Raw genomic sequence first — 13,335 nt, 5'->3', positions numbered from 1 at the left:
TACGCAAGAACTATCGCATGAAAATAAACAAGAACAAAACAAAAGTAATGAAATGTAGTAGAAATAACAAAGATGGACCGCTGAATGTGAAAATAGGAGGAGAAAAGATTATGGAGGTAGAAGAATTTTGTTATTTGGAAAGTAGAATTACTAAAGATGAATGAAGCAGGAGCGATATAAAATGCCGAATAGCACAAGCTAAACGAGCCTTCAGTAAGAAATATAATTTGTTTACATTAAAAATTAATTTAAATGTCAGGAAAAGATTTTTGAAAGTGTATGTTTGGAGTGTCACTTTATATGGAAGTGAAACTTGGACGATCGGAGTATCTGAGAAAAAAAGATTAGAAGCTTTTGAAATGCGGTGCTATAGGAGAATGTTAAAAATCAGATGGGTGGATAAAGTGACAAATGAAGAGGTATTGCAGCAAATAGATGAAGAAAGAAGCATTTGGAAAAATATAGTTAAAAGAAGAGACAGACTTATAGGCCACATACTAAGACATCCTGGAATAGTCGCTTTAATATTGGAAGGACAGGTAGAAGGGAAAAATTGTATAGGCAGGCCACGTTTGGAATATGTAAAACAAATTGTTAGGGATGTAGGATGTAGAGGGTATACTGAAATGAAATGACTAGCACTAGATAGGGAATCTTGGAGAGCTGCATCAAACCAGTCAAATGACTGAAGACAAAAAAAAAAAAAAAATATGTTACTGGAGATTGTTTTGAATATAAATCATCCTAAATCTATACTAAATATTTTTATTATTAAGAGGGATGATTTTTACTTTTTGTAATGAAAAAGTTTTCAAGTAAAAGCAAATTCAAATTTCTTCAAAATGTTTTTTATTATCAGCTTTAAAAGAATAAGATAATTTTTCCCATGAACTTTGGAATCATATGAAATAGTTTACATTAAAATATTGTTCTACAAACTTACATAAACAACTTCTATTATTGCTAGTATTAAAATATTTTTTTTATCTCTCTGCCTACATTTAACTCTCACCGCACAAAAAATTCCTACCATGACAATGAATGGTAGAAATACCACATTAAAACAAAATAACGAAAACATAATAAACAAAATAATAAATGCAGTTAAATATAAGATAAAATTAATGAATTCATTAACTTAAACAAAGCTAACAAAAAAATTTCTACTAATAAAGTGATAAAAACAAGATTTATAAGATTTATTGAAAAGAACAAACATTCTTATCAGTACTTTATTAAACAATTACTTCATTCATATGTAACAATTTATAATTATTTTTCTAAAAATCGATCCTTTTGGGAATCATATTCCTCTGCATTACACAAATTATATTAATCCGATCAACCCAAGTACAGAATTAATTTGTACTACATTACATTAATCCTTAATTCTGTTAATTAATTTACATACATTTAACTCTTATATTACATTAATTCTGTATTTGGGTTGATATGGGTGTGTGTATATATATATATATATATATATATATATATTTCTAAAGTATTTACTAATAGAAATTTATTTAAAAATTAAAATTTATTCATTTTTACATCAGCACATTAACAGATACAGATTAGTATCCCTAATTAATTTATACCCAGTACGTACTAAAACAATAAAAGATGTTTAAAATTAAAAAATGCCATCTGGATGATAGCAAATTGAAAGAGAGCTGCAGAACTGGTTGTGAGGCAGCATAATTTTAAAATAAAAACAAATATGGTATTGTAAATTATTATTTTTTTAAATACAGTTAAAAATGGGTAATCTGGACAGACAATATAATGGTACATCATCATTGAGATTATAAAAGTCAAGTTTAATGAGAAAGAACGTTTAGTCTCAGTTTTACTTTCCAGACTATTATAGAATGTAATTAAGGGAAGCATTAGAGTCAAATCAAAAATGACCACAAATATATATATATATATATATATATTCTCTAAAATATTTCATATTCATGAATTTCAAATAGAATTAATTTTCACAAATTCTACAGTAATTTAATTATAAAAAAAAAATGATTTACGAGTGCTAAAATTTTAATTTATGACTAATTTTTAGAAAAGTAGAGAAGGTGAAAAACTTAAGTTATTGCTAATGTTTAAGAACTTTGTTAAAATGTAAACTTAAAATTTTATAATGAGATCTATAAATATGAGGCACTGATACCTATAAGTTTTCAATTTAAAAATAATTTTTTGATTGAATTGGGAAATTACTTCAAAAAGCTGGGAAAGTTATGCAATTTGTTGCTGCTTTATTACTTATAACTGTAATACTAAAACATTTTAACATCAATAGTGTCTTAATTGTATTATTTAATAGAGTTTAAACTAAAACTTATAATTTATTTATTTTCACTTAAGTTATCTAGAATCAGATTCCTTATGGTAGAGTACGGTGCAGTAAACACATAGTTTTCAGAAAATGAATTATTCACTTTTTGATGTTACTACTAAAAAATATTGGGTTTTCATAATTAGGAATAAAATTTACAAGGATTTTATTTTTACATTTGTAATTCTAATTGTCAGCTGTCGTACAATAAACTAGACCGGTCTGTAACACGTTTAGTAATAAAATCTTCGTATCTAATTTGAATTGAACACTATATAAAGTTGTTTTGGGATACTGTTAACAAAATCACAACCGTTCATTCATTTTTCAACATTATTTGGATTAATCATTGAAAATTTTTTAATAAAAAAAAAAGTATTTTACACAATCCATCTGAAGCTGTCTTATTATTATAATGTAAACCAAATTGGGAATAAAATATAATTTCATAAACATGTTAGATCCTATGACATTAAAGGGTAGAAATAATCTAAAATAACATTAACTAAATATGATATGTTGGGCTTAGCAAATGTAAAACTTATTCATTACTATAAAACATACAGTACATTGATTAAATTAAATGAAAAAAAACTAATTTTGACAATGCCATACAAATTTTTTTTTATCCAGTTGAATATATAAGTTAATAAGTATATTTTCCCTTCTTAATTTATTTATAATACTTAAATAAATAAACAGATAGGTGTGCAGTAATTATGTATGTATGTTGCATAATATATCTTTATACTCATACACTTGCACAATATAGTTTTTTTTTGTTCATATGAACACAATAAATCACTGAATTCAATTTTATTTTCTGTATTTTCTGGTACCAAAATATATTAGTCCAAGCACTAGTTTATTTATTTTTTGAAAAAAGGTGGTTGGATGTTCACATAGCAAGCTTTCATATTGAATAGATATCCATTTTTAGGGTATTGATCGAAACAGTTAAAAATAATTTATGAAAAATGGTTGTTAACATTAACTTTTGAACTTCTTTACATTATTTTGAAATATTATTTCCAAAAGGTAGATGTCCATGGAGCGGGATGGAAGTCCTTACTGATTCTATTTTAATAGACGATTCATTATTGGATTTCCATCTTTTGTGTTATTCTTGTGACTTCCATCCCAATACAAATCACACGAAAGATAGAAACCCATTTTCATGGACATATGTCCATGTATCATGCAAATGAATGCAGGTTTCAAAAGATTTCAAAACATGGAAGTACACATTTATGTGAAAGTAATTAATTATAAAATAGTGTAAACAGTTTAATTAGTTTATTTAAGAATAATTATAAAAATCTAAATTTCCATCATTCGTGCAGGCATATTCATTTGAAATACAATTATATTAGAAAAAGTGTTTGAGAAAGAAGATGATGCTTTGATGAATTTTCTATTTCAAAATGATTACTTTTGTAAAAATTTTGGGTTAGCAACAAATTTCATTTATTTTTTTCTTCAAAACTGTTATTTGTAGAAAATTCATAAAAACCACTGTGGACTTTAGGTAAGTTTGTATTGTATAAAAAAGAATTAAAAACATGATTTAAATAAATAAGAAATTTCATGGATTAATGGTAATAATCTGTAATGATAATTCCAAAAAGCATTAACATGTACATTTTACAAAACTAAAAATGCAACAAATATATAAACAACTTAAAATTAGGTGATAAATAATTACAAATTGTTCAGTAAAAATAAGACATTCTTATCTGACAGTATAAATAAAAACAATATTTACAAAAGAATTGTATAACACTTATGTAAATAAATTATACTTACAAATTTTCATGATTAGCAACAGAAGCAAGATCAGCAGAGATAGTTGTACCGTTTTTTAAATGTAAAGGTGTATGATATGGTCCATATGATTTTACACCATTACTAACTGAATTATAATTATTTTCATTGCTTTTTTCTCCATTTAATAAATTTTTATTGTAAAGTTTAGTAGTAGACATCTTTTATTCAGTACAACCTTGTATTTATCAAATCGAACTAAATGTGTCTGTGTGTATGTATTTCTAAAGAACGTTCAATATAAAATGATGCTCGAAAGAAACGCAGCTTATTATATACACATTCAGGGAGTCATATATATTTACGAAGTAAATGAAGCAATTATCAGCTTTCTAGATAACAATCCAATTACAACAATTAAATCATAAAAAAACACAAAAATAATCTTCATTACATCATCACAATTACAACTAAAACATAAATCACGTCATTATTAATAATCCCATAGAAACATACAAGCGTCGTCATTAAAAAACGTCATTCTTCTAATATCTAAAAAATAAATTATAAAATAAACAACATACAAACAAATATTTTATTAATCATAAATAATTCAAAATGAATAAATAATTATTTATTATTATTTCATAAATAATTCAGGAATAATTGTTAATAAAAATAAATGTATAAATAAATGTTTTGTAAAAACATTCTTTTTTGTATATGTATTATGGAATAAAGAAATATTATTATTATTATAACTGATAAAAGTTTAAAGTTTTAAAAGTTATAATATTTTTTTATAGCTATTGACATTTTTTTTTTTTTTTTTTTTTTTTGTCTTCAGTCATTTGACTGGTTTGATGCAGCTCTCCAAGATTCCCTATCTAGTGCTAGTCGTTTCATTTCAGTATACCCTCTACATCCTACATCCCCAACAATTTGTTTTACATACTCCAAACGTGGCCTGCCTACACAATTTTTCCCTTCTACCTGTCCTTCCAATATTAAAGCGACTATTCCAGGATGCCTTAGTATGTGGCCTATAAGTCTGTCTCTTCTTTTAACTATATTCTTCCAAATGCTTCTTTCTTCATCTATTTGCCGCAATACCTCTTCATTTGTCACTTTATCCACCCATCTGATTTTTAACATTCTCCTATAGCACCACATTTCAAAAGCTTCTAATCTTTTCTTCTCAGATACTCCGATTGTCCAAGTTTCACTTCCATATAAAGCGACACTCCAAACATACACTTTCAAAAATCTTTTCCTGACATTTAAATTCATTTTTGATGTAAACAAATTATATTTCTTACTGAAGGCTCGTTTAGCTTGTGCTATTCGGCATTTTATATCGCTCCTGCTTCGTCCATCTTTAGTAATTTTACTTCCCAAATAACAAAATTCTTCTACCTCCATAATCTTTTCTCCTCCTATTTTCACATTCAGTGGTCCATCTTTGTTATTTCTACTACATTTCATTACTTTTGTTTTGTTCTTGTTTATTTTCATGCGATAGTTCTTGCGTAGGACTTCATCTATGCCATTCATTGTTTCTTCTAAATCCTTTTTACTCTCGGCTAGAATTACTATATCATCAGCAAATCGTAGCATCTTTATCTTTTCACCTTGTACTGTTACTCCGAATCTAAATTGTTCTTTAATATCATTAACTGCTAGTTCCATGTAAAGATTAAAAAGTAACGGAGATAGGGAACATCCTTGTCGGACTCCCTTTCTTATTAGGGCTTCTTTCTTATGTTCTTCAATTGTTATTGTTGCTGTTTGGTTCCTGTACATGTTAGCAATTGTTCTTCTATCTCTGTATTTGAACCCTAATTTTTTTAAAATGCTGATGCTATTGACATACTGATAAAATATTACATAAAAAATTAAAAAAAAAAAAAAAAATTATTTTTAATTTTTAATATAATAAACTTAATTTGATTTTATTACAATGATTGGTGATAATAATTATGACATGAGAATTTTAATTATACTAACAAAAAATCTCAAAATTTATTTAAAATTTAGAGAGGAAAAGAACAGTAAGTTACGGCTGTTATGTCTCTGCAGTCATAACTTACTATACTTTTCCTCTAGCCTAGATTGCTAATGGTCTGCTCAAACTTAATAAGCAAACTTAGACAAAAGCAAGCTTCATAATTTCATTACTCTTTTATTGCATATTCTCTGTGATGAGAATGTGGTGTTTTGTAGGCCACTTTGGTGGTCTACATCATACAACTGCTTGTTAACTTTTATGGTGGAATAAACCTTTATAAGCGAGGTAAATAAAAAGAGAAAGTATCAAAAGCTAAAACAGAAACCTTAATATTTTCCTACTTTGCAGAAAAGTATCTAACATCTTTTTTTTTAATTACAACGTTTCTGAGTTTGAACCATGTTGTCATTTAATATTTTTATTTTTACAAACACAGATATTATCATATATTAAGTCTTCTACACATATTATTTTCATTTCTCTAATTTAATCAATTCTTACTTTGACAAATTTAAGAAAGTTTTAGATAATTTATTTACTTATTTTTCACATGTTCACTTAGGGATCTTCAGATATGTTCCCTTTTCTCTCCTTTGTAACCGTCATAACTGTTAATCAATTCTGTGGAAGGAGAAACCCTGCGTCTTACTGTAATTACCAAGGTGAAGATGTAAACAAACTACCGATGGAAATGACTTACTGAGGCTATGAATTACCGAGGCATTCGCATTGGTAGGATCCTGACAGAATCCTAACCGATGAGTGTGGTACGTAATCAGTGTTCGAGTTCAATAGACAATCTCTGGTAAAGCTGATCTGGGGTACGAACAAAGGGGTTGGCAAAAACCTCATTTAAGTATTCTTTAATGGAAGAATGTAGCTGAACAAAGTAAGAAACAAACTTTTTTAATTTCTGCCTATTCATGATTAAGTAATTAGCTTGGAGATAGTTCAAGGGCAATGTAAAATGTATATATTCTTTTACTACCTGTTGAATGATGAACATAATTTAATATGCATACGGTTTGTTGGGAAAATATAATATAAAATGAAAAACCTATTAGGAAACTGACCCAAACTCTCTCAGTGCACCTCTGATTGAAACTTTCCCTATTATATATTAACTGGCAAGTTTGAATACTCTCCTTCTCAAACATCAATCACTTTTGTAAATTAAATAGACTTTTGTAAAACATTTGCGACCTATGTGCTGTGGCAGTAATCCTATACCATTCATTCTCAAAGTGGGCGATAACACCTCCTTGTGGATGCTGGAAGCCTTCAGGGAGGGCAGTAGAGCGATAGAAGGCCCACAGACATTTGGAGGTGTTCAGGTGGTCTGATTAAAAAAAGGCAAAAATTATGTTTTCCTGATATTTCAAGCTAAAATTAAATATCTACTATATTAGTAAAAAAATTAAAGAAACACCTATATTTTATGATAAAAAAATCATTGCATTCAAACTATTTTAATTTTGCAAACAAGAGGTTTAGAGATGAATAAAAAAAAGATTAAAGCTTGAATATTCTACTTTTTGATTTCAAAGATCATTAAATTAAAAAATTAAAAACCAGTGAGAAGAAAAATTTTTTAAATTTGGAAGTTATTCTTCATGTTTGATTGAGCACATGGGGGAAACAAATTTTTTTTCAGTAAGCTGCATTAAAATCATTTAAAACCTTAAGAATTTGGCTTTAATTTTTTTTTTTTTGTATATCTTTCTACAATACAACTGTAATCTCTTTGAAAGCAATTGTAATAAAAATACTTCCAAATATGATTAAATATGCAATTAATATATTTTAATTGCTCTAATTTAAAATGTAAGTTTCAACTCAGAAGTAGGATATGCCATGCTTAAAAACAATAACTGCAATTGCTGTTTTTAAGAGTGCATCTTAAAACAGCATTTCCAATAACAGATGGTAAGTTTAAAAATTTTGGGATTGCTAAAAAATGTTTGATCCCAATGTGGGTGGTGGGCGAAAAAATTTGAGAATCAATGCCCTGTACCTTCTCGTGTCACTTCATCTAAACCTGTGTGATAATGATAAAATGACATATAATTGTCAAACCGTGTATCAAATAAAAAAGAGAGCTTAAATTTTAAGCTCGATTCCTTTCATTAAAAACCTAATGTAATTTCAATTTTTTTTTCCATGAGGATGATAAATTCCCTTTGATAAAAAGCACTGAGCTATATGTCCTCATGTAGTTCAACTCTACATAAAAAAAGTGTTATCTTAATTTGTAGATAAAAGCGGTAACAGTAAATAGTTTAATGCATGTTTTGTTTAAGTAGGGTAATTTAAGTAAAGAAAACAAAGTGAAAGATGTGACAGACGCGTGAGAAAAACTATTATCATAGACTTATATTAAATAACCTGCCACAAAATAGTATTAATAAAAAAAAAAATGTTATCTAATATTTTAATGTATTTAACAAGGTTATGAAACCAAAGCTGTTCATAAATAATTACACAATAACTGTTAACAGTTATTCTAATTAATCTAACATTAAATTAAAACTGACAGTTAGCGAATGTAATCAATTTACCGGATTATCTCGTGTTTAAACTCATAATCACAAAATTAGCTGATTTTTGAAGTGATTTTTTTCTAAGGTTCGAGTCCTTGTAAAGGCAGTTGTTTTTATATGTGTTTAAAGGCTAGACTACAGATGCCTGTGGTAGACTACATCTCAGGCATGGTCGACCTGAATCTGTTTAAGACTACATGTTTACCAATATATTTACACTTACACTGTTCTATACCTGCAGATACGTTAGGCCTGGCAAGTCAGTAGCAGTAATTGCAGTTCCTAATCTATACACACATACACTCAGACCTGGCAATAGCTGGAAAACTGGTGGGAGAAAACAACAAACAAATAGTTGATGTAATCATTATTATAATGAAAATTTTAATACATAGTGTACTAGTGGTAAAACATATTTATTTATAACAATTTTTACATTTACTGTTTTATTTTTTCCTCTTTGTTTGGTACTTTTGCAAAGACCTCTGCTTGATCAGAATTTGTATGGGAAATTTATATCAAAAACTTACTTAAAAAACAGGCAATGAATTGTATAACTTTCCTGGCAATGCTGGTCGAGTTACGCATTTCAATTCAACCATTTCAAGCTATTTTGGGTCTCATGCATCAGAGATCTTTTTTTTAATGATTAAAATATTTACTCACTTGATTTTAAATAAATTAAAATTGGAAATAAAAAAAAATTAATTTAATTTTTAAGAAAATAATCCCTAAGCAGTAGTAATAATAAATTTAAAAATGAATCTTTTAAAATTATTTTAAAAATACGAATATTCAACTATAATTCAAAATATACAAAATTGTAATTTTCTAGGAAGGGGTAAAAATGTTGGAATAATTTTTTTCAGGAAATTCTAGAGTAAGAGCTATACAATTTTTTTATTATTTTAATTGTAATGGGTAACTTGCTAGATGGATTTAAATTTTTTTTAAAAATTGAAAAAATATTTTTTGTCATCACAGACCATTGGGGGTGGGATGGCAAACAAATTTTGAATTGGTTTTAAGGCTTATTGATGTTGAAAATACAGTTGTAAAAAATTTTCATTAAATCCTGGAACAGGAGTTGAATATTAAATAAAAATTTTGTGATCTTGATGAAAAACTTCAATTTTCACAAGAAAGAGTTTTCGCTTAAAGTGCCCCAATAAAGATTTGAAATTTTATTTCAGCCAAAACACCTCCAACCCTTTTTCCAATTTTTACAAATATTTAATACATTCTTTCCCTCAGAAGGTAGTATATGTCAACAAAGTTTGAAGAAAATCCGTCACCACAGTTATAAGACAAATTCAGGGCAACATACCCTATATACACATAAACATTCATCTGACACAAATAAATTTTTTGAACTTGGGACATAAAATAAAAATTATTTTTGCAGATATTTACAATTATTTATTTAGATATATATTGTTTTCTTGGTTATAATTTTTTTTAATAAAGTTACAAAACTTTAAAAAAAAAAAAGATTATTTTTTTGACCAATCTACATACTTTCCCATAGCAGCATATATCACGAGCCAGGAAAGTAAAATTCAAACCTATGTTTACAATCTCAATCAGCGATATTAAAATAATTTAATAAAATAAGATTTCTCTAACCATGCTTTTAATCTAAATTATAATTTATAGATTCTGATAAAGTAGATATATGTGTGAAATTCAGCAATAAGTGGAAAAATAGTGGTAATATATTCAGCAGTAAGTGGTAAAGGAATGCATAAATAACTTTTCCAACAGTAAAGCATTGAAAATTAAATTTAACAGTGCTCCTACCTTGAAACAATATATTTTTCAATATATCACCACACCTCAATTACTCATTTGCAGAGAGGGGGGGCAACACAAAGTTTTTAAATGAAATGGGTAGGATTATGACATGACATTTTAAAAGGTAATGAAAAACATTTTCACATGAACTCCTTCAAGCTATTACAACACTAATCAAAATGGCTGCTATTTATTTTTCACACCTGGTTTCAAAAATTGGTTTACAGTACACCCCAACTAATAGTCTCACAACAAAAAATAGATTTTGAGGTAAGAATATCAACAAAAAAAAAAATGCTACATTTTTTTTAAACTACCTTCAAAAAATATAAAATGGTCACCATTTTGGTTGGGGTTTCATAGCCCAAAAGTTCTCTTCAATGTCCTTGAGAATGATTTATCACAACCCTACCCTTTCCATTTAAAATTTTTGAGGCACCCCTCTCCTCATGAGGACTCACTGAATGTTTTGGGTGTGGTGGTCTCATACTAAAAAGAAATTTTTTGAGACAGAATTTTCTAAAGTTAATTCTTCTGTCTGATTACAAACTACATAACACCTTCAGTTAATAATTACTTATTTTACTTTCAAGATTATTATAATATGAAACAGAGAAAAGGTACTGCTACTGATTAAAAAAACAAGCCCTGAGTTTTAATATTTCTCTGTAGATCTTGTATCGATCTAAGAATGATTCAATCTATTATCGTGGAATTTGGTGTTAAAATAATAAATGGAAATGGGATTTCAAGTACGGTTGGATTTTACGAAAATTTTACTAAGTCTGCTTGTTGTGTCTTAAGAAATAATACTATCAAAGAAAACCCCATAAAAAATAATTCCATAAAAAAAATGTATAAAACCATTTAACCCTAACAATTTATTTTTAATAATACAAAATTTTAACTTTTCAATTTCATTCCCCTACACAAAAATATGTTTTATACAAACTTTTTTTTAACTTTTTACTGTTCCAACCAATCAAATTGAATATATAAGTATTTTTTTAATTTATTTGAAAATAAGAAACTCCCACATTAATAGAGATCCTTCGTATTTTTTAAAGGTTTTCAACTACTATTTTGAAAATGTTTATGCAATTTTTTTTTATACATATAAAATTTTATAGTTATTATGAAGGAAGAATTATTTTAAAAACTTTATTACAGAGATATATTCAATTTTAAAACTTAATGAAAAAACATCCAGTAATTTTTTATATTACCTTAAGCCAAGTACATACGCATAGTGGAATTAGTAAAAAATTTGTATAACAGTTTACTTGTTTAAGAACTCATAATACTTTTTTTTTACTACTTTTCTTCTGATAAGAAAATAATTAAATAAATAAAAAGGTTATTACAAGGTCATCAGGTTAATAACTAGTTCAACAATCAGTCATAATCAGTTCAAATTTTATTATTGGGGAATGAATTAAAATTTTAAACTGTACTGCAAATTGTTCAGCAACATTGTTGCCATCATTTTTTTTTATCAAAGCACTTAATTTTAACAGTGTATTTTTGTACTATTTATATAAAGTGTTACTTGATATTTTGAAATCACTGACTGTAATTCATTAGTATAAATTAAAAATTCATATCATCATAAAACAATGATGGAATTTGAGTGCTCATTTCATGACTTTAACGATATTTTTGAGGCTATTATGTTGATAGCACTAAAAGTCTCCACCTGAAAAGCTTGTATAACAGCCATTTTAACCGCTGCATCAGTCTCTGTTTTGTTGCTAAGGTGTGTTTCTTTGTTTACTACTTTGTTTTCTGTTCAAAAAAAAGCACAGTGTGTTTTGTGGCATGCCAAACTGAAGACAATAATTTTAGTTCAACATGAATTTTTATATACATAGGAGAAGGAACCGTGCTATGACAACCATATGACACTGATTCAATCAGTGAAAGTTTAAAGAAGAAAATATCAGACTGTTTAATTTCATTTGGATGAACAAATTAGGCGATAAAAAATCTGTCACTCGATGAAGTGTTGCATTACAAATTCCAAAAACAACAATTCATAAAGCTCTAAACTAAAATGTTACACTTATTAACAAAACTTTATGCTCTGTTGTATAAAATTCAGCTACTGCAAGAATAAAGCTATCCGATACAAAATAATGTTTACAGTTTGTTTGCTGTTGAAATTTTAAACAAAATGAATGATAATGAATCATTTTTAATAAGATAATTTTTATGGACGAAGCTACTTTTTATCTTAATGGACATGTTAATCGACACATGAATATGGGTCTAATTATAAAATAATGATTCGATGTCTAACAAAATTCATTAATATGGGGGATCTGAAAACTGACATGTAATTTTTGAGAAAGCACACACCTTAAGTTAATGTTTAGTGTGCTTTGAGGAATTGTGTAATTGATGACTGACTGATTGATTATTGTTTGTCTTTGATGAAAAGACTATTAATGGAAATGATTACTTCTTGATATGTTTAATGATAATTCCTTTCCTCAACTGGATAAACTAAAAAACGTCTGTCAGATTAATTTCCAACAAAATTGTGTAACCCCACACTTTAATGTTCATTGCTCAGACTTCAAATGAAAATGTCTTTTAGATGGACAGATTGAGAAGACCCTCTACACTGACGTCTATGAAACCTATAGATCTCACACCTTGTGATTTTTTTCTTGTGTACAGGGCTGAGAAGGCTCTCTACACTGACCTCTATGAAATCTCTAGATCTTACTCCTTGTGATTTTTCTTCCTTGTACAAAGTAAAGGAAGTATTGTGATTGCGAAAAATTTTGGTTTTCAGATTTCAAAGGAAATATCCATTTTGGCCATCCCTAATTCCATTTTGATTAGTTTCAGTGTGATATCTGTACGTACATACGTATGTATCC

At 27.5% G+C, this 13,335-nt stretch overlaps 1 protein-coding gene across 1 annotated transcript in view; it reads right to left on the bottom strand.

The window, feature by feature from the left end:
- Positions 1-4,441, bottom strand: part of LOC142326465 (purine nucleoside phosphorylase) — a 29,877-nt gene extending 25,436 nt beyond the window's left edge. The window contains exon 1 of the mRNA XM_075369027.1: positions 4,148-4,441. Within this exon, the coding sequence (XP_075225142.1) occupies positions 4,148-4,326 (179 nt within the window). The 5' untranslated portion in view covers positions 4,327-4,441. The remainder of the gene's footprint in view (positions 1-4,147) is intronic.
- Between the last annotated feature and the right edge of the window lie 8,894 nt (positions 4,442-13,335).

The sequence above is a fragment of the Lycorma delicatula genome, chromosome 6 (assembly GCF_047948215.1).
Source record: "Lycorma delicatula isolate Av1 chromosome 6, ASM4794821v1, whole genome shotgun sequence".
Taxonomy (NCBI): domain Eukaryota; kingdom Metazoa; phylum Arthropoda; class Insecta; order Hemiptera; family Fulgoridae; genus Lycorma; species Lycorma delicatula.
Note: the sequence above shows the minus strand (reverse complement) of the source record. Positions and strands in the feature narration are given on the sequence as shown.